At 42.1% G+C, this 23,340-nt stretch overlaps 1 protein-coding gene across 1 annotated transcript in view; it reads left to right on the top strand.

Moving 5' to 3' along the window:
* The window catches only part of GABBR2 (gamma-aminobutyric acid type B receptor subunit 2), a 291,693-nt gene that overhangs the window by 249,828 nt on the left and 18,525 nt on the right, over positions 1-23,340 (top strand). The window contains exon 14 of the mRNA XM_083624623.1: positions 22,461-22,571. Coding sequence (XP_083480749.1) covers positions 22,461-22,571 — 111 coding nt within the window. The remainder of the gene's footprint in view (positions 1-22,460; positions 22,572-23,340) is intronic.

Genomic DNA, 23,340 nt, shown 5'->3' with positions numbered 1-23,340 from the left:
GTACAGTATGTTGATTCTGCCCCAGTACAGCCGATGGCAGAATCAGGTTACGACTCACCTGATTTCAGACTCTGCAATAAAGAAATCCAATTTGTGCAAACCAGAATACATCAAGCAAATATTCTGTTTGCTTAATTGTGGGTGTGGCATAAGCACTGTCTCATTAATAGCTTTTATATTACTTTGGTGAATTGGGATGAATTTTTGTAGTGTGGAAGAGGCACAAATTAATGGAGGAAAGGCCCTCCCCTTATTTTAGATAAAATCTTAATTGTTTCTCAGGAGCATCTATAGTTCTGGCTTACTCACTCTTTATAGAATATGCCAGCTGCGCATGCCAAAGGCACAATTCCTTTTTCTTAGGATCACCCTTTCACATGTGTGGAAAATGGCCGCTTACCTGATCAGAAAGTGGGTGGTGGTTGTGGCCCAGCGTGGAAGCCCCTCACATCCTCAAAGACAAAATGACTTTGACATGGTGGAATGCCTCTCTGGCATTGCAAAGTTTGAAATTGTCCTATTGGGCAAATTGATGGGTGGATCAGCCAAATGCCCTAATTTTTTAAAAATATGTTTTTATTGATTTTCCAATATCACTCGAATAGCAGCCTCATTATAACTATGTCAATTTTATCCAATTAATACAATTATTAATTCCAATTGTTCAAATGTCAAATTATACAATTTAATCAAGCTGGCCTCCCTGCATGCTAGATTTGATGGTTTCTTTCTTCTACATTTTTTCTGTGTTCCAAATTCTTAATAATTTCCATTCCATTCAGATATAATAATCCCTTATATAACAGTTTGTGATTTCATTTGTGTTGGTATATTAGATAATTTATAAAGTTTCAAGTGAGGAACTCTAACCATAATCGTTATTCTTTCCTGTGCATGACAGTTTTCCCCCATGATGTTTTCCCATCCATATATGGTGTTATATCTTTCATTCCTACAACTGTTGATGGTTCCCATCATGCCTCGGGAGAAACTGTTATCTCACAGTTTCCCAGAGTCACTGCATCATTTATGTCCCATTATTTGGCTTCCAGCAAACAAGCTGTTTTCGCCATTTTTCCAGCCTAGGAAGAACAGCCTAAATCCAGACTGCAGATAATTAATCCAAAAGCTTCTATTCCCACAGCTGGCAGACTCCTTTCCTCCCTGCCACTGATTTATGGCCAATTGTCCTTATCTCAAACACATTCGCTTGTGAATAACGGAGCTTAGGGAGGAATTCGCTCCATATTTTCAAAGTGTAGCGTCCCCTCCCCGCTTCCCTCTCAGTTCCTTTCTCTTACACATGCAGTTCCAGTTTTGTTAAATTCCATATTTATATTCCAATTTCTTCCATCCTCACTTGTACGGATATTTTTTTAAAAAACAACAACAACTTGCATTCCGGCGAGGGTTGCCATATCATAAATGTAGAGGAAAACTTCAATATAAGCAAATTGTGGGCTCCCCTTTCCTCATCTTCTCTTTCACCAAATGAAATCCCCTCTCAATCCAAACCTTTTAAATCCTCATAGCTGGGTTGTTTTTGCAGTTACTTATCTCATTGTCTCTAGCACATGCCTGTAGTTCGCTCCAATTAAAAAATAATAATAATTAGCAGGATAACCTGCTCTTCCAGGAACAGGATCAGGGGGTCGCGGCAGGCAGAATGCTCCATGCACCCAGTGCCTTTGCCTGCCCTCACATTCCATGAGGAAGCGAGTGCCAGACCGCCAGAGGAGGAAGAACTACATGAAATAAATTTTAGGTGCTTTTGAACCTTTGGGGTCTACCATTTAATGCTTGACTGAGTGAAACATTCCTGATGACCTAGAAACCATGTACGTTAACCTCTAGGTGTGCAATTACTTTGAGACTGAATATGCGCACATAAGAATTATATGTTCATTTATTCCATATCAGTGTCCACAGTGGTTTACAGAATAATAGTAATAGATATATTTTTTAAAAAGCTGATCCCATCCTCCAACAGGTAACAAGAAATGGATAAGAGAGTAAAGGGCAAATTAACAAGAGATGAACAGGAGCAAATGCAGCTACATGCCCTTAAGTTTCATTTCAGCTAGGGATGAGAACTAATTGGTTAAGTCAGAGGCTTAATTTCTAAGTATACCAGCAGTAATTCATAGTTTTAAGCAAAGTTCAGGTCTCTGAGTTGGTCTTATTATAATAGCTAGTTCTGTTATCAGTCATGGCCCCCTAAATATTGGGTTTCTTACTAACAAAAAGCTTTAGGCCGATAATCTTAAAAGCCCCAAGGAACATTGACTCCACTGCTGCAAAGGGTCAGAGTTTCCAGGACTGAGATCATCTACTCATACATTAATACTCCCAATGAGCTGTGTAATCTGTTGTTATTTACGGAGTTTGGCTGATCTGTATAGAGTTTCTTTTCAAAGGGGAATTAGCTATGCCAGCTGAAGACAGCAAATATTGCAGAATTAACCCAATGGTTGTTAAGTGAATATAGCAGAACTGTATTATTGGACTGGGCTAGGGCTTTTTTATGTACCCACATTCCCTTGACAAACAAGATAACAGGGAAAGAATTCCCCGAAGACTGGGAGTTTCAAAGGGACCGTCTTATATGATTGCTCAGGAACTCCTGATCCTGTTGGCATCCTTTTTATTTAATGTCCATACTTTAAACATTTAAACAAATCAAAAGCTGAAGTGAGTTCGAGGTTTGCTGTTGTGGTATAGCGAAACATGTAAGCAGATCAGTTGCTAACAACTAGAAAAAATGCAGATACTTTAAAGGGTCAGGTGTAGCCAGCTAGCAGCTGCAATTATAATTTTTTTGTATGCAAAGTTGTAACAAGATGAATGTATTGACCAGAAACCAAGACTACAATAACGAAAGTAACGACGTCACACAGAGACATTAGAGCTCTTTTTCCATATGAATTAACTGAGCAGCCCTGCAAATAAAAGTCTTACCAAAGTTATTAGCACAGAAAAATCCCTACTAGCCTGCCGACTCATAACAATGTAAGTAATTTGTGGCACCTTGGCAGTCTGAAGGAAAAAAGAAAGAACAGCTCTTCCCCAGCTTGCAAAATATTTCCAGCCTCATTTCCTAGAGGCTACCGGTATTTCTGCTACAGGGAAGCAGTTGAGTTTTTACAAATTTGTTATACTGTACTTGAATATTAAAACTGCAGTTCAAATATTGTTCAACACAGAGTTGTTGTACTCTTGTTTGTTTTTTAAATAAATTAGAGTTCCAATGACCTTGGAAACTTTTTTTTCCTTTTTTAGTTTATAACCCTTTGGTTTAAAGGTGATTTTTGTATCTTTTTAATTAATGTATACGTTAACTTTGATTTTACTGAAATTTCATTGCATTGCAACAACTTCTGTATTAAAGCTGTGGCTGGCTTGCGTGCTTACTCAGAAGGAACTCCCAGTATTTATATGGACTTGCTCCTGACAAAATATGCATACAATTGCAACCTCCATTGTAGGCTACCTCTGGTAAGGCAATGATTTTGGGTTGATTCTGATGAAGATTTATTTCCTCTTAGGTTAATTTGCATGTACTTCCTGTCACATGTACCTTCATTGACCATGATTCTTCCTCTAAAATTTTGATTGGCAATGACTTGAGCTTTTCTTTTTCCTTTTGATGTCTGCAGTGTGTGTGTGTGTATGTATGTGGATGGAGCTTACTGTGGTTCAGATTGCTAGCTCTTGCCCTAGTTTTGTCAAATGGTCTCTTTCTGGATGGGGGAAATGGGAAAACTTCATTTTGGGGATGTTACTGTGAGTGGTGGGTTCTGTTCAGGTGATGGCTAGAGAGCCAAATGGTTCAAGCTCAAGTGGGCATTCCAGCAGGGATAAGACTCTGGTCAGATAAGACTCTGGTTAGGGGTGTAGCTCAGGCTGAAGAAATACATGCCTGCTTAATAGGCTCAAATGTTGCTTCAGTACCAGAAGCTCACATGCAGTCTGAGTGGCCAGTTGCACCTCCATTGCAAGAAGCCTCTTCCTCCTGATTTACCGGCATTGGCTCCAGTGCTGTTGGGGGAAATGTGGCTTTGGTATTGTTTCTAGGCTGCAGTCTTTGGGTTCCAAGGGTGATGGTAGCATGGTCTCCAGCCGGAGTTGTGCTGGCAAGATGGACTCCTCATGCATAGGAATTATGGAGGAATGCAGTCATTGTTTAGTGCTGAGGGTAATTCCTTGCCCTAGTCATTTTCCCTTTTACAGTCCACGGCAGCCTGAGGGCCACAACATGCTATGAAAGTTGTTAGGTGGAATATCTTGCTTTGGCTTGCTACAATATTTGTGGTTAGAGTCTTAAGTTCTAGAAGCTTCTAGCTTTGGGCAATGTGCATGCATATATGACGTATGGTGATTTGAAAGCTTTGGAAGTGTTTAAGATATTGAACAGGACTTTCTCAGTGGTGGTACCTTTGATTTGGCATGATTTGCTGAATACAGGCCTGTTTTTCTTTCTGTTTATGTTCCTTTCATTGGCAAATGTAAATGCTTTTTCTTTGACTTGCATTCTCTGGTGAATGTCAGTTGCTCTGTTACTTGGATTTCAGATTGCTATACTTTGGTGTTTGGCACCCAAGTGTTGGGATGCGTCCAAGGGAACGGGGGCAATTTGCAAGCCCCCAGCTGGCTCCAGACCACCGGCCGGTAGCTGGGCAATCTCCGGTCCTTGGCTCAGCATCAAACAGCAACCTGCAGCTTCAGAAACCTTCAGAAGCTGGAGCATGTTCTAATCAGCAGAGTAAATAACTCTTTGCAACAGAAGGGCAGAAAGAGACATATGTAAAGCATATTTAAAGGTAAAGGTAAAGGGACCCCTGACCATTAGGTCCAGTTGCGGACGACTCTGAGGTTGCGGCGCTCTTCTCACTTTATTGGCTGAGGGAGCCGGAGTACAGCTTCCAGGTCATGTGGCCAGCACTTCTGGCGAACCAGAGCAATGCACGGAAACACCGTTTACCTTCCCGCTGGAGTGGTACCTATTTATCTACTTGCACTTTGATGTGCTTTTGAACTGCTAGGTGGGCAGGAGCAGGGACCGAGCAACCGGAGCTCACCCCGTCATGGGGATTCGAACCGCCGACCTTCTGATCGGCAAGCCCTAGGCTCTGTGGTTTAACCCACAGCGCCACCTGCATCCCTTAAAGCATATTTACAAGCAGTTTATTCAGGAGAAAGAAAACATGTCTGCTCCCTTTCGTGTCCAAGCAAGCAGCATAAGCAAAAGCTATACACAAAACGGAAGTTCCCAGCAAACTGTGCTGGATTGTAAACAGGCATGTGACACACAACAATCATGCCTGTTCCTTTTTAAGGTGGAATGGAATATCCTAACATCAAGTAGTCCATATTCTCTACCATGACAGTTAAATCTTTCAGTTTATGCAAATCAGTATATTTACATTATTTCGCCTGGTATGTTCTATTTCATTATTTATTCTGGTTTAACTAGGCAGAACAAGGAGCCATCCAGGGTGCCAAAGCTCCACCTTCTGAACTCTGGAAATCCTACTGAGCCTTCTTCCAACCTGGGACATTTTAACAAGCAACAGATAGTTATGTTCTGGAATACATATGTGCTTTTGAGAGTTTTTATAGCATGAACAGTCATTTCACATATATTGATTTGGAATTAACAATTAGCAAAATGGAAATGATAATACTGGCATAAAGCCACAGAATAAATTTAAATGGTGTTACCAGAAATTGAAGCAGGTTACGGACATGACAAGGCAGTTAAGAATTTTCTAAAATGGATTGTAACATTCATTTTAGAAAATTCTAACTGAGTCGTTTCCCGAAAGGCGGAGTAACAGATTTGCTTCATTCGAAACACATAGCCCAAAGAACAGGCACTTTGTGTTCTAATCTTAACCACAGAAGCACATTAACTTCATAAAATGTTGCTTTCAACTTTGGTCTTACGTAAGAGATTACATCCCTGAAATAATTGTGTGCTCAGAAGAGAGAGCTTTATCACGCTATTAATCTTGCTGTGTGTGTGTGTGTGTGTGTGTGTGTGTGTGTCTGTTTGCTCACTTCTAATTTGATTTCCCCTTCTTCCCAAGCTAGTGTCTTTTAAAATTAAGACTCCCAGAAATGATTGTATAGATCATTAGTGAAGAGTCACTGCTTTGGAAATTAAAATAAATTGGTGTAGGCTTTGAAGGGAGACTGTCTAAATGGAAGGATGGATCCTGCAGATACGTTCAGAATAAACCTTAAAATTTTATGGAAATCTAGGTGTATGGAATAGTATCATAATCTCTAACTTCCAGTTTAAAATGGACAGTCTCAATGTGCATTGGAGTGCTGCAAGTTCAACCAGATATCTTTTTAAAATAACTTTTTATTTTTACAATTTTATAAGGGCAGAAATGAATGTTTCCCTTAAAAGGACACTTATTGATAGATCGGATTAATTACTGCAGGCTTTTTGTCTTGAAGCAGTTGAAGCTAAATTCTTAAACGTTAGCTCTTTAATGCTAGATACGTAGAATTGTTTTGATACCATGTACAGTATCCACTATACATTTTGGAAAGTGGTTTGTCTGTCTGTCTACTTGTCTCGTCTCTATACCTCTAGAGATATCATCACCAAATTGGCACGAGGGTTTCCAAGTTGGGGGTGACAGCCATTTGGACACAAGGCACCATTTTGAATCAGGATGTCAAACCAAAACATGGCTTTAGCATGCTTGCACCTCATTTTTTTTACATAGTTTTGGCCTCCTCTTGAGTTATTGTCGCAAAAATTGGCACCAGGGCACAAACTGTACCATCCATTAAAAATCACTTTTTGTTCGTTTGTTTCTAAAAATACCCACTCAGTCACCCCTCACTTGTACCAAATATTTTCCTTCGACCTGTTCCTTGCTTGGTATGTGTTATGGCTGGTTGACTAACAAATCTAGATTGAATAATTGGCATTAGTAAAGTGTTAAACGCACTTTTTTAAAAAAAAAAGGCTAATTGTTACAGTCAGATTACTAGCACATGTGCTTTGGAAACTATTACAGGGCAAATTGTTGCAGTTGGAATGAAATTCAGACTATGGCTGTGCTGAGCAATGATATTTGGTGTGAGGAAGGGGAGTGTAACCTGTTTTTCATCTGTGATTTTTTTTAAATGATTATTTTATTACATTCATATTTTCTCCAAGGAGGTCAACAGGACATACATGGTTCTCCCCCTTCTCATTTAATCCCCAGAAAAATGCTGTGATGTAGGTTAGGTTAAGAGACAGTGTGAGCTTCCTGACCAAGTGTGAATTTGAACCCTAGTCTCCCAGTTCTGTAACACCATCCTGACTCGCTGGCTGAAATGTTAGAGAGTATGCCACTGTGGTTTAATATCAGAGGCTTTGGGTTGGGGTGTGTGTGTGTGTGTGTGTATGCTCAGTGTTAAGTTGTGGGTGAACATATCAGACGACCCAGCAATTCTTCAAACAGCTATTGTTTATTCACAGGCCAGGACAGAACTGAACTGAAGGGTTCAGTCAGCCTGCTTATATAGAGCTCCAGTACAATGTAACTGTAACAATTTTCTAAAACTATCCAATCACTGAACGTCACTTTCGATCCCTTATTTGCATAACTATCTACAGTATCCCCCTGCTGGCCCAGGGTGAGAACTTCAGTACATAACACTCAGATGCACTTTCTTATCAGTTCATAATTTATAAACTAATGCCAAGACTTTGAGGGCTCGTGCTCAGGCCCGTACACCAGCCATGTACAAAGGTCAGATATCAGGAGACTCTCTGTAACCTAAAGAAGCAGAACCTCAAAACATCCAATTGAAGAGGATGGAAGAAGAGATATCAAGGGTGTTTCTACGCCGCGTGATCATGTGCATTCAGTGTTGCATGCAGGTACCTTTTTGGGTTGCTATCCATCATCCCCATGCCATCTCTGTCCCACACTATTTGCCCATCCCAAGCGCTTTCTGTTGGAGCTGATAGAATCCGTTTTGCACATGTTTGCAAAGCAAGCACCTTCCTATTGGGGCAGACCTACTGCTGTTGCAGCGCGGTGCCACTCAGTGTCCAACTTGTGTATGAATGAAGCAGGCAAAATAGGAAACAGGTAACTTAGTCACCTGTGTACGTCAATATATATCCTCTGGATATCAACGCACCCGTTTCCAGCCCCTCTTTTTCAAAAGACAGTGGGGGTTGGGGAGGAATACCTGTGGAAATGCTAATTAAGGGGAACGAATAGAGAATAGCATTGCTGCGCTAGTTTGAAAACATGCCGCTAAAGATGATGTTACCGTGCAAAGGTGTGTACATTTGCAAACGTTCAGTATGAAAGAAAACAGCCTGTGTGCTTCAAAGGTTGCATGCGTACTCAGCCATAGATATAAAAAGGACGTCACAGGGGACCATCACGTTGTCATTTCCTGGTTCACAATGAGAAACTGTTTTTAAGTGTCCCTAGGGCAGGGCTGGATTTAGGTTTGATGAGGCCCTAAGCTACTGAAGGTAATGGGGCCCTTTATATGTCCAGCTGTCCTTTGTCAACAACAAATTGTCGCTGTTTTTTGTGTTGAATATATGCTATATGGTAATCTATGGACCTAATAGGTATCTAAAGCCATTTGCACATAACAAAGTATGTATTTTATCAAAGTAATTGTTGAACTGGAATACAATTAACAAGAAGTATATTAATAGTGAAATAATTATTAAGCTCTAACTGTACGTAGGTTTTATTTTATTTTTTATCTTATATTTTGGAAATGTACATCCAGGTGTGTTTTTTCCCCTTTAAATTTTTTGGGGACTCCCAAGAGAGTGGGGCCATAAGCTATAGCTTGTTTAGCTTATATGTCAATCCTGCACTGCTAGGAACAGAAGCAAGTGCTGCCCGTAGAAATAAGTGAAACAGTCCAAGATTGCTCATCCATCCTAGCCTCCTCCCCATCCCCAAAAGGAACCTAAATAACCTAATAATGACTGAGTCAGTGGGCACAGGATACTGATTGTCTTAGTGAGGAGCAATAGAAAACAACAGGGAAGGGAAATGGAATGGAGTATAGAAGCCCCGGACACAAGCACTCCACATTTCGTTTGCAGGTTCCTCCTTCTTCCTCCCACAATGAACGCAGTGGTCACTTTGAAAGCAAAAGGGGACCACCATTACCCCAAAAGGGTATTTGCTGCATAGGTGAAAAGAAAAATGCATTTTAAACCCACATTAGCAGCACCAAAGTGGCCTTCCTGAAGTGCAAGCCTGGGCAGTGTGTATGGAGGTCCTGGGCTGCCCAGATGACAAGGAAAGCAGAGCAATATGATTGGCACCAGCTTGGCTGCAGGAGTTGCTGGAAGGAGGCACTCTGGATTTGTGTAGGGTTAACTCTTTAGCCTATTCTTCTCCTGAAGGTGTCCCACAAAGCAGTGGAGGTTTAGGACCAGAGTTTTCCTTCTCCTAGATGGCTACCTTCTCAAGTTGATGAGCCTCCATCTGCCCTGGGATAGATGACACTGAACATAACCACTACCAAAACTCCTTCATTGCCCTTACCTGTTTAACTTCTGCCATTGAAAGTTAACCCAGTTGAAATGGCCTAGACTAACAGGATCTATTTTATGAACGTATCGTTGGGGCAGGTAGCTTTGAAATGATATCATGGAATTTGTGCAGATAAACTAGAGTGTCAGACCTTGGTTAAGGACTTGGTAGAATCCAGCTCCATTCAGTGTACATAGGAGAGTCACTCTGTGCACACATGTGTTGTTTGTTGTAGACATGTGACTATAACACATGCTCATGCATTCACAGTGTGAAGAATGTGTTTCTAAAAAATAGAACACAGTACTCACAATTGGGGGACCCATTCTTTTCTGATTGACAGTTGCCTACTTGGCATGTCTCAGTGTACACACATTCCCCCTGATGATTGGATTTCATATTTGGGTGGCAGTCCCAAAATAAGAAACACAGCATGTGAAGTCTGTTTCCTCACTATTCAGAAGGAGAGTTATCAACTGGAAGGCCCATGTTGTCAAAAGGTTTGTTTGTTTGTTTGTTATATTTATATTTATATTTAGGTTGAGAAGTGTTCCCTTTAATTACCAGAGAGGGGAACTTCATTAATGTCAAGACTGCTGTATTATATTGTATGTTTATTTAAAGTCATTGGCCAGGAAGATTCACAGTAAAATGCATAAAATTAAGGAAAGGACATTTATTAATTAGACAGTATCAGGCATTCTGAGGTGTGTCTAAGCATATGAATTTTAAAACCCAAATTCACTTCTATTTAAAATAACTGCACTTACAGCTATATAGGAGATAGATCTGCCTAGCAGTTTGCAGAGCATTTTGAACTAAGGGTTTGCCATGTTCTTCATTCAGCCAGTTGTCTACAAATTGGAAGTTAGTCTACCACATACTAGAGACACCGTATTATCAGTTTGCAAACCAGAGCGCTAAGAGTCCTGTAAGCTTCTGCATTGCCCAGACACACTGAAGGCAGAAAACAGTGAAAAACCATGACACACAGAGAGAAACCCTAGATATTTCAGAACTTGCTAGCTGCAGAGCATTGCACACACAAACATCCCAGGGGCCCCTCTAACATAGAGAACATCCTACCATACAGATCTTGCCATCATGACAGGCACTTTGCAAGTAATAATAAACGATAGAATATTTGTTAAAGTAGCACCAACCTTGTAATCTGATGCCATCTAGTGTTTGTAAAAGGAACTGTGATCCATCATGAGGCTGGATTCTTTATAGCTTTCTTTCTAACATATTAGCATATCTTATTGCCTCCCTGTGGTACTCTCTCTCTCTCTCTCTCTCTCTCTCTCTCTCTCTCTCTCTCTCTCTCTCTCTCGTAATGACATGAATACAGCCACTGACTGGTTTATGGTAATAGTCTTTTAAAAACCCATTCAGCAGCCACTCTGGCAAAACAAAGTTTAATGATTTATCAGTCACTAATACCACTGTGGTCTGATCTTTCCACAGAGAACATAGCAAAAGATGGTGACTGGAATCCATTGCCTCAGTTCTCTACTAGAAATAGATTATCGATGGAGATTTCTGCTTAACGCAATTTTGTTGTAAAAGTCGACAGAAGAGGGGGGAAAGGACAAGCGTTTAAATGACCAATTTAATAAAACTGGGGTGAGGATTAAGTATTCGATGCCGAATGGCATGTGACGTAACATGACCTGATTTGCATTGTCCCAGATCTCTACAATATAGGGAAGTGTGGAGGAGAGATTGAAATTACGGCAGTGAGGAAGATGGAAACTCTTCTTCCACCCACACTTTTTTATTTAGTCATTTTTCTCCTGGTGGGGCTACTTCCAGTGATGGAGTCTGCGAAGGTTTCGGGCAGGCAAAGATTCCTCTTTCCCCTCCCCTCTTTTTGCACTTTAACACCCATTTTCCACCATTGTGGGAAGGACTAATTGCGGCCAAAGACACCAGGTTCCATCCTTGGAACCATTAAGAGGCACTCTTAGTCAGTGCTGGGGAACTCTTCACCTGCAGTCCTAATTCAGTTTGCCACTTCCCTCAGTCCAGCCTGACAGACCAATCCCAGTGAGCCCTTCCCACCTGCCAATCATCCCATGCAATTTTATGGAGGTCTGACATAAACCCAGTGCACTAGAATTGGGAATAAGTCCTCTGCTTGCTCTTTTAGAATTGCAGAACAGGCAGAGGGGTCTCTGATCTCAGCACTAAGCACCCCGCAGCTGCTAGAACGGGAGATAAACCTTTCTGCTTGAACTTTAAGATCAAAAGGCAACATATCCGCCCAGGCAGGGTAGAAAAAGCAGGCAGAAGGTTCTCTCCTGCCACCTCCACCCCAGGGCTAAAAATGCTGGATGTGTGGGGGTGTGCATGCCTTTGTGCTTGCATGCTTGGTGCCTGTGTCTTTGTGACCATTGTGAGGTGTGAGTAGAGGTACGTGCGTGTCTTCCTTTTTCTTTCTTTTTTGTTTTGTGCTCTACCCACTAATGGAATGCATTCCCCAGAAGGTTAGCCAAGGCTGAATTAGGCCCTTGACTGATGTAGGTCCCCAGCCTCTGGTATAGACAGTGCTCAGCTCAACTGGACCAGTGTGACTCAGTAACTTCCTATATAAGCTTCCTGCTTTTAGGAGAATAAAAATTGTTGAAAATATAAATTAGAAAGGTGACACAAAAGTAGGGGAGTTGTTTTTAAATTTTGATAACTCGCTTTATTGCACAATTGTGATCAAATGATCAATCTGATCATTACCAAATTCTGTGCTCGTGTCACTTGCCATAACCTGGAGTTCTGCTAATGCAAGCTTACCCAATTTATAACCATCAAGCCAAACACTACCCACCAGATATGCATTGTGACCCACTGGGGAAGGACTCAGTATAAACCTGGGACTGCAGAAATGTGAGGTGTCAAGCCACACTGTTACCAATCCAATCAGCCTTGCTATTTTTTCAAGTATACTCCTAGATTCCAGAAATCTCCATGTTGACCAGGAAAAATGAAGAAGTTTAGGCATAAAGGGCTAGAAAGCTACAGCTGATATTTGCTGGTCTTGATTTTAATTTATCAGCTAGGTACTCTCACAATTTATACATACCAGTGCGATGATTCTGGAACATGCAGGTGCTTTCATAGTCTGATCTGCAGCCTAATTAAGTCATCCCAGAAACTTCCTAATTTGGTAATTCTAGAGCCCTGAAAGAAGAAGCTGCATGTCCTACCAGCTATAGCCGCATTAGGACACATTGCCATAACTTAAGGTTAGTGTCTCCCAACATACTGAAATTCTATTTGCAAACTACATGTCTTTGCACTTGCTGCTTGTGGTGCAAGTTTCAATGGTATGCACACCTGGGTTTTCTGCGGTGCTCCAGAAAAGTCCTCACCCATCCGTTCTATTATTTAGCTTGTTATTTCCCGTCTTTAACTTGCAAGGTCCCAGGGTGGCTTACAGCATTAAAACACAGTACAAAAACAATTCAGAACAGCTAGGTAAACCTCATCTCTTGGAATGGAATATTTAGGAGATCTGTCCCCTCAAACAGAGCAGTGTTTGGTTCTCTCACGTGTTTTTTGCTATATAATAATAATAATTTATTATTTATACCCCGCCCATCTGACTGGGTTTCCCCTGCCACTCTGGGCGGCTTCCAATATTAAAATACAAAAACCTATTAAACATTAAAAGCTTCCCTGAACATGGCTGCCTTCAGATGTCTTCTAAAAGTCTGGTAGTTGTTGTTCTCTTTGACATCTGGTGGGAGGGCGTTCCACAGGGCGGGTGCCACTACCGATAAGGCCCTCTGCCTGGTTCCCTGTAACTTGGCTTCTCGCAGTGAGGGAATCGCCAGAAGGCCCTCGTCACAGCTCCCCTAAGATTGTTCCAACCTGGTTCAGTCTTTGTGGCGTCTCTCCTGGAACCATGACTTCAACTTTAATTAGATTGGCTCCTCTTCCTTTCCCTTCAGCTTTTGTTATTTTGCCTTCGGTTTAGTTAGGGGCTGGAGGGAATGCACAGCCTTGGGTTCCTACTTTCAAGGAAGGCCGCCATAAGATTCCTGGGGTAGGCAGTGATGTCTTCTCTTCTCCAACGCTGCTGCTCCTCCTTCCTCTTCTTGTAACCACCACTGTCCTTCTCTCCCCCCCCCCCCCGTAGTTCCTATTCCTATTCCTCCATTCATAATTATTCATAGAATTGTAGAGTTGGAAGGGACCTTGTTTTGATAAAGGGCTGGGGTGTATGTTACTGTCAGAGCTACCCTAGGTCCCAGCTCACAAAGGACCAACGCTGCTTCGTTGTTAAGTATAAAAGTCTTTATTGAAGTTCGGTTTCACTTCCAGAGCCGCAGCGCGCAGCCCCACGTCTAAAGTGTCAGACCACTGATGCTCCGTCTGAGTCTCCTCCCCCTTGACACCAATTTAAGATTCTAGCCTTGCTCCACCTTCTCCGCTGCTCCTTCCTCCTCTGGGTCCGCCTGCCCGCCGGGGTTCCGCCCTTTCTAGCCTCTTCTCCCGCTGATTCCCCTGAGCCTTCTCCCTCCCTCCGGCGGGCTTTAGGAGCTGGTTCCCCATCCGGGTCTCCTGCTGTTCCGCGCGCCTGCACATTTGAACTTGGCGCGCGCGCCCAGCCAGCAGCTTTCCTCCTGACCGTTCCACTGCTGCTGTCACTGCTTCCCCCTTCGGGGGGGCTAGCTGCAACTGACCTCCCCTCCGTTGGAGGCGTGGTCAGCCCTGACTCCCTCTCTGGAGGAGGCACTGCCCCTGACACATGTGACTCTTCCCCCCCACTACGCTCTGGTGGGGAAACTGGTCCCGATCCTCCACTGCTGCTTTGGGGTTCCCCTCTGGCTCCTTGTTTCTGGTGCGTCCCCCCTGGGACCCCCCTTGCCCTGACCATCGGCGCCCCCTTCTGGGAATCTTCTGATTCGCTGGAGAAGCTCATGGAATCTCTCGGGCCACTGTCATACTCCCCTACGCTGCCCTCGGATTCTTCCCCTTCGCTCTCCCAATCCTCTCTCCCCAGTGCTCCTGCTCCTGATTCCCTGACAGTGACCTTCCTCAGAGCAATGCATTCTAGATGCGGTACCTGCACCACCACTGCTGCTGCAACAGCTAGATTTAAAATGTCCAGGTTCAAACCATATTTCTTGCTGCTGTGGGAGCTGCGATTGGCTGCAACCTGACCTGACATGCAAAAATTCAGGAAGTGGAGGCATTTCTGATATTGCACAGGTACAGGAGCAGGGTCAGATAAAAATGTGGCAGCTGTGGTACAGTTACATCTCACGTGATCCATCTCTCCTGTGTAAATGCTGGATTTAGATCATAGCAGCGACAGGGAAACACAGCTTCTGTCGTTATAAACCAGCTGTTTTTCTGTGCTGTTATTAAAGGGACCTACAGGTGGCGCTGTGGGTTAAACCACAGAGCCTAGGACTTGCCGATCAGAAGGTCAGCGGTTCAAATCCCTGCAACAGGGTGAGCTCCCATTGCTCGGTCCCTGCTCCTGCCAACCTAGCAGTTCGAAAGTACGTCAAAGTGCAAGTAGATAAATAGGTACCGCTCCGGCGGGAAGGTAAACGGCGTTTCAGTGCGCTGCTCTGGTTCGCCAGAAGCGGCTTTGTCATGCTGGCCACATGACCCGGAAGCTGTACGCCGGCTCCCTCGGCCAATAAAGTGAGATGAGCACCGCAACCCCAGAGGTGGCCACGACTGGACCTAATGGTCAGGGGTCCCTTTACCTTTACTAAATACTGTCCTTTCTTGAATGTTGTTGGCATCCATCTGTCAAGAGACAATGGAGTATTAGCAGCAGCAAAATGACCTCCTGGGCTGCCCAGATGACAGGACCCCCTTCTCGGCATCGCTGTTGAACACAGTCTACTTTTAAAATACACATTTGTCTACTTTTAAAATAATCGACAAGACACTGTAGAATTTTAAAAGCTAAGCAGTAAGGAGCCGAATCGTTTTGGTGAAAGAAAAGGGTTTAAACTTTCAGGCCACTTCTAGTGCTGTTGTGCTTAGTGAACCATTTTTCAATATTGACTATATCACTATAAATCAGTAGAATTGTGGCACATTTGAAGAGAGCTTTTTAAAAGCTTTGAGGGTTCCTTGTTATTGTTACTAAATCTCTCCTGCAATAAATCATTACAAGTTTGCTTTAAAGCAGAGCGTAATTCCCTTCCCTTGTTCTCTGTGTTGTTCGTTTAGCAATTGCTGGAACATAAGAAACTGCCTCATTCTAGGTTAGACTTTTATTTCTTTTTTTAAGAATGGTGGGTCTGAACAGAGAGTGGCTTTAGGAATATTCTCCTTCATATGACAGAGTTATGTGTAGTCAGTCAGTGTGAAAATATGTCCGGTAGAACTATGTTAAAGGGAATGTGGTATGACATCTACTGTGGGGGGGGGGGCTAAATTATTTAAGGAAAATGCTGCATAAAGGATTCACTGATCTGAGTGAAACACTAGAGGCTAAACTACCTGCTTTATTCCGCTTCTGAGATATTTCTGAAATACCATTTTATACTGAGTTTGCAACAGGGAAATTCACATTAACAAAAATCAAAGCTCCACTGAAATTAATATATAAAATTTAAAAGCCTTAGGAAAATCAAACTACCAGTGGTTTTATGTATGCGGTTTTTTCTACATACCAATCAAATACTTCATAGTTTACTCTTGAAACATGTCAGAGGTTCTTATGACATATAGGGGAAGGCCAAAAAGCTATGCATAAGAATATTTGTCACTGGGTGACATACAACTTTGTGTGACTGAACTTCCAGTCACACAACAGGGCCTCTTGTTTCTCTCTTCCCTCTGCACCTCCAAAATCTATTGCAAAGGGTTGGATAATTTTCTGGAGCAGATTTGGGGGTTCAGTGCACACTACTTTATCTGGAAACAATTTCTTTGGCTATGATATTTATGCTGTAGACAGAAACATCTGGAGGGCACTAGGTTAGAGAATACTCCCCTAAACTCTGCAAATCAGCCTAAATGTGTATTTTCCTGTTAGGACAAGCACAAATATGGCCTTACTCTCTGCACTGGAAGACTAGGTCCCAGTGGGAAAGGGTCAACTCTAGGAAAGTGGAGGTGGGTAGCAGAATTGGATGTTTGATCCATCTCCAAAACAACAACACAAAACCTCAAGGCAATGCATATACTGTTTTGAGCTTGGCTTGGGGTTGCATTTTTCAAAATGTGCTATGTTTTCTCTGGATCAGAGAAATCCAAATTTACTGGGGAAACCAGCAGGATGGGGGCTGCTTGAGGGAGACACTACTCAAATGAGAGCCCAAACAGCATCAAATACGCATTTAAACTCAGGTGTGGACAAGCTCCGAGTCTGCTAATCAGTAGTGAGGGACTTGTCTAAGGGCCACTTGCTCTGCTCACGGCCTGCCTGGCACCATCTATGCAACCATAAAGAATTTGATAATAATTTTTATTAGTTTTCAATTACAATCCAATAATAGCCTCATTTATAACAATACCAATTTATAATACAATTACTAATTCCAATCATTCAAATACCAAATTATATAATTTAGATAAGGTGGGCCCCCGCGTGCTAGAATTGATGGTTTGATGATTTTCTTTATTTCTACATTCCCAAATCCTATTAATTTCAATTACATTCTGGTCATCATAATAATCCCTTATACAACAACTGCAATGTTAATAACTTCTATTCATGTTGACACATTAAATAATTTATAAATCTACAAGTGAGGCTCTCAAACTATATCCTTCTTCTTCCTGTGTGTGGCAATTATTCTGTCTGTGGTGTTTCTTCCTGTCCTTGTAAAATGTTATGTCTATCTTTTCCTGGTTGTTGGCTGTTATCCATCATGCCTTGGGCGGAGCTGATTGTTGTTCCAGAAATTTCTCCCTCACTCTGTCCCGTGCTTCATTGTTTTGCAACTTTAATAACAGCTGCAAAAGTCACTCTGTCCCAATAAATAACCTGTTTTCATCCTTTTTCCTCTCAGCCTGGGAAGAAGAGTGTTCTGTCGAACTGCAGATCCCACAAAGAGTTTGTGACTCTAGTCACAAACTAGTCGTAGTTTCTAAGCTTAAACCTACCTCCCACAGGGTTGTTGTGAGAGTATAATTGGTGTGTGCAGGGAGGCAGGGTACTATGTATGTTGGTTTGAGTTCCTTGGAGGAAGGGGGGGTATTAAAAAAAATCCCCTGGTGAATAGTTGAGCCTTGTCTTATTCCTATTGAGCCTCATCCTCGGCTACAGTTTCCACAGTCCTTGCAACTCCCTCACTTAACAGGCCTCTGCAAATGCTACTCCAAATGCCAAATGGGATGGTGAGAAAGTAGTTGTTGGTCCACGATAAGAAAGCAGAATTGCTTTCATCCTTCATTTGAGAAGGCAAATTGGGACTTGATGGTAAATGTATCGAGTGTTAATGAGACTCGAAGAAGGGTTGGCCATCGGAAGAGAAATGTAGTAGCTTGAGGGGAAAACCTTAATTGCTTTTAAATAGGGAAGGCCCTGGCTGAATGAAATTCTAGTTGGAGATATTAAATAAATAACCTCGTCTTCAGATTCATAGGGAAAAAAACAGGCAAAGCCCCGGAGGACCAGAGAAGGGCAAACAGAATTATATTTTTCAAGGGTGTGAATAAGGTAATTCCATCGTACTAAAGGCCAGCCAGCAGCTTGTCAGCACCCTTCAAGTGGCTAGAACAGATCATGAATCAATTTGAGAGAGGCCCATCCCTTGCTTAATAACACAGCCGAGAGCTGGGAGACAAAGTCTGTGTAATACATCTTGATTTCAGCAAGGCATTTGATGGAATAGCAGTTGTTATGCTTAGAAGCACAATAGCGTATTAGGGGCTAGGCAGAGTTACTGTTGCGGGATTGCCCAAACAGTCGAAAAGTCATCTCCAGCCGATTACTCATTAGTGATTCACTGTCAGATTGGCAGGAGGCTGTTTCTAGGTGTTATGCCAAAAACTGCTTTTGCCAGTGATACGAGTGAAATACTGTATTTTACAAATTTGCAGGTAACACAGAGCTTGTTTGCCATACTTAACAGGTTCGTTCTGTCAGGTTCTCAGGGTGCACTGTACTGACTTCTGTGGTACCAGCCCATGACATCAGTTTCATAGAGGCTTCAGTTGCTTTTTATGTATGACAACTTTTTATTGTATTGTTAGGATTCTGGGCTGCCCTGGTTACGGCAAATGAGCTAAAGACTTTAACAAAAAAAAAGACAAGTTGCTTACCAATAATTGAAGTCCTTCAAGGCATCATCTGTGTAGCCATCAGCTCAAAATTTGGGGGAGGGGGCTCAGGTTTTGTCTGCTACTTCTTGAGTGGGCTCACCACCTTGCTTAGGTGGTCCTTATGGTATCCTAGACCCAAGCGGCTCAGGACTTTGTATATCAACAGGACACACGGCAATGTTTTGTTGTACATCCCACTTTGCCTATTGAGTTCCTACCCCTCCTTGAATGCACACATGGACAGAGCATCCATCCAGTACTGGCTTGTATGTGTTCAGGGGTATACTACTCTTAATTTTCCCGTTGAAGTTGTTCCATGCAGTTCAGTTGGGAAAATTAAACTATTGGTCTTGGGTGGGAGAGCAGGATTTTGTTCCACCGCAAGAGGGACCCCAAAATAGAGAACTTCCTTTCTTTAATTAAGAATGGCATGATCCCATGATCTAAAGAGGCAGAGCTCATGACATGGGGTGAAGCACACCAGCCCCACCACTTCTGCTGCCAAGAGGGAGGCATTCCAGCGCTTTGGAGTTGCCATTCATCTTCCCTGCCCCTGAGAGGAAGCCAGTCTGCAAAACTTTGAGGAGTGCCCCAGCTCACACCAAGTTTGGCGAGAGACAGGGTGTGGCAACAGAAGTGGGACACAGGTTGATGGGCCAGGAGTTGTCAATTCCCATTTCGCCTCAGGTGGCGAGACAGGATGGGCAAAGAAGAGGCGGCTGGAGTAGAAACCTGCCCTCTGGGTAGGAATGAACTGGCATTGAGCAGAATGTTGCAGGAGTTCCAGCAAAACATGCCACCCACTTTCATCATTACAAAACATAAGGAATTAGATGGAATTTTATGTCGTTTTCAGTAACTACGGGGTAAAGTTGGGATTGTTATACCAGCAGTTCAGAATCAAGCAACCACTGGTGCCCAGATCCATCATGCTTATAAAAATCAGTGTCTTTTTAAAGAAAAGCCCACACAAGAGAAAATAATAAATTATGGATATATTTTGCTGAGAAATTTTCTTGGTTAGCGGCAGCGATGGGGAAAATGTGCATCCACAAGAGATGAATCTATAAATAGCTCTAACAGCATTGTCTCATTGTCCCTTTATGAAGCTGTTTGAGCAGAGACACAAATGGAAAGGGAAGGCATGTTTCCAGGATAAATAATGTGTGACTATTGCTGACGTGAGGTGGCTTGTATAGAATTTTGTTTTGGAAGCATGTTTCACAACACTTGTAGATGACGTTACACTTTCTTACTAGGATGTTTTAAAAACATGAGTTGGATTCCCTAAGCTTTTTTGCAGCCGTCTTTTTTTTGATGTGAAATATCTAGGTCAGCCAAGTGAAAAGCTGCACCAGGTTTGAGCTCATCGTTATTTAAGAAGTTAAAATGGAGTTTGCCACATGTTCTGCATTTGAAGGTTTCTGAAACTCCTGCCAAAGAAGCCATCTCCATCCTGGTAGATGAATACATATTTGTTCTAAGCACATACTTGTTTATCCTATCAGAAATCACTGCAGGATGGTTTCAGTTAACTCAATATTACAGGACAGGATTCCCTGTTGGATGAGGATGAATGCTGGTGGCTAAAAATATTTCTTAGCAGTGAGGATTTGAAAGTTCTGAGCAAAGTGGATTTCCTTTGGGAAACTGACAACTGTAAGGTATTTAATGTTTTAAGGCTTTGCTGGAGCAGGATAAATGTGAAAACCCAAAGTTCATGTTTTGGCAGTTTAGATTAGCAAAAAAGCAAAGTCTTCCTGGGAAAATGAACAATGGTGGAGTTCAGTGCTGAAATCCAGTAGTTTGAGGAATGACAGCATTGCCAGGTTGCAACCCAGATAACTCATTTTTAACCTTCAATTGTCTGACTACAGTAAGATACATTGCTACTACCATATCTGACCTGCTAAAGTCCTCAGGACCTCTATCTTTGCCTGCATCCATTTGAGAGTCAAAATTCTCCGGATTGCAACAATTAGTAACCCTTAATCTGTGGAGGGGCAGGGAGAATAGGACTTGATGTACAAGTTGTGCTTTTCACTGCAAGCGAATGTGGCGGGGGATAAACCATTGAGGCTTTCCCCCATCATTTATTTCCATCCGTGGGGAGGGGGGAAATATCTCTGTGATGCTACTATTAATGGCACAAGTGCAGGAATATTAAAAGTGGCGACCCTGGCCTTGTCCGTTCTGTGCCTTGGGCATTTGGGCACCTCTGTAAGCTTTCCTCTTCAAGTGGCGCACTCTCCCATGTGCTTCTTTTATTAGCTTAGTCTCAGTGGTGGGCACTGAGAGTGGACTGCATTTTCTAACGTTCTTCCCTTCTGCATTGCCCCAAACTTCAGTGTAATGTTCTTGGCATCTAGAAGCAGGAGATGCTATTTCCCCTGACTAGCTTGTGAGAATTGTTGTACGGGATGGGAAATGTGAACGCTTTGAAGCACAAAATCTGGAAATCCTTTACAAAAGAAAGTTTGAGGTAGCCTAATGGGGAGTGGGGGGGGGGGGCTGTGAGAAATCCCAAGGGGCTGAAAGCTAAAAGCCTCAGCAGATTTGGAAGTAATTGGAGTAAGCTGGGAATGACAGCCTAACATGAATTCACTCCCATGCAGAGCTGCTGAACACAGTATCCAGAAACTGCTGCCAGTTCAGAGATGCTATCAAGTTCCCGAAGAGCTTACGAAGCTTCATCTTCAGCAGAGGCTAAGAGATCCTTAAGTTTTGAAGGAGAAAACACAAAGGGCATTTTACTTGCTGTATATTAAAAGAATAGCCGGTGTTCAAATATATCATCATCTTTCTGCTGGGTGTTAATTCTAACAATATCAAAATGTACAAAAGGAGAGTTGGTGGTGTGCAGCTAATGATATATTTTCATCAGAAAATTCATCATAATTTTATCTTTTCACCAGAAAATTTATCATAATTTTAACTTTTCATCAGAAAACTTATCATTCATAACTCATGATTATAAACCTATTAAAACCTGCAATTAATTATATCATGCTTAATACAGCCATAGCTGCAGTTTAATTTGTTTTATGTTCATTCCAATGCAATATAATGTCCAGATTTTTGTACTGGTGAAGCCAACATCATCTAAACTTTTCGGTTTAAAATGTTGCAAAACAACAAATATATTATACAAAAACCACTGGCAAATTCCCCTTACTTCTTTGCATGCCTGGTACAGAATAGTAATTTATAAACTGGGTTATGCATCAGAAAGTCCATCTATACCATGATCCCTTAGGCAAAGCACCCGCCGCACTCTCAGACCACCCCAACCTGTAAAAAGAGGATAACAATATAAACCAACTTTGCAAGGGTCTTGTACGAATTGTTGGGTAACGTATATGAAGTGCTATGAATGTTGTAAAAGTGCCTTATAAATGCTAAATAATATTGCTGCATTGAGGACCTTCTAATGTTTTATTTTACAATATAATTTATGATAAGGATAGAAGCTTATGGTAATGATTGACGGATGTACCATTCAGTGTGGTATTTTTCTTGAGCAGTGGGCCTAAGAACCTGCTTCCAGTTCATTAGCATTCTCTCCCCGCCCCCCTAGATTTCTGCCTCCAACAGTCTCTGGCCTGACTACAATATTCATTTTTCATGTATATAAGCTCAGGGATAAAATCCTTTCTTCTCTTCTCTTCTCTTTACTTGCAGCCTGATCCTGCAGGCCGAGATATTTCTATTCTTCCCATTTTGGAGCACTGTGAAAACACTCACATGACCATTTGGCTTGGCATTGTTTATGCCTACAAAGGCCTACTCATGGTAAGTCTAATGGTAAGTGTAGCTCAGAGCCAGTATGGTCTCATGATAGAATGATGGACTAGGGAGTGGAGAGACCTAAAGGAAAATCCCCACTTGGCCACGAAGCCTACTGGGACACTTTCAGTTTTATTTATTGTTGTCCTAAAATGGCTAAAATGTTAGGTTACTATTTTGCTCAAATGAAATTAAAACCCAAAGTTGTAATGGTAATGTAGATAGAGACTACAGACTCCTCCCTCATGAGGAAGAAGCTGAGTGAGCCATTTATCATCACGTATTCCATACTCTCCTATGTCATTGATAAGCGTGGGTTGGTGTCTGTTTTGAAATGATGGCAGCCTTTTAAGTGCCCTGCAGCCAGTTGAAGAAGTAGACTGTAACCTCTGAGAGTTGATGCCATGTTCTTATGGGTTACTAGCCAAAAAAAAGCTGATTGATAAATATTTTAAATAGCTTCAGCTTAATACAAATGCCCCAGTATATTTAAAGTAGCAAGTGCAATTCTTTTAAAATAAATGAGCCATTTAACCATTTATCATAATTAAGTCTTTTTACCAATACCAAACAAGTTTACCTCCCATATCATCTCTCCTAGCTGTAAGAGAAGACCCAGGAGATGTGGTAGTTTATGCGTCCCATGCTTGCACGCACATCACTCAATATCATACCTGTAATTCATGCCCAAGTGCTTAGAGGGTGGATCATGTAATTATATACATCACAAGCAACCACCCCTCCCCCCCAATTAAATTAAATACTAGTGGGCTAA

The sequence above is a fragment of the Podarcis filfolensis genome (assembly GCF_964270895.1).
Source record: "Podarcis filfolensis genome assembly, chromosome: 7".
Classification (NCBI taxonomy): Eukaryota; Metazoa; Chordata; class Lepidosauria; order Squamata; family Lacertidae; genus Podarcis; species Podarcis filfolensis.
The sequence above is the reverse complement of the archived record's forward strand: the minus strand, read 5'-3'. Positions and strand labels throughout refer to the sequence as shown.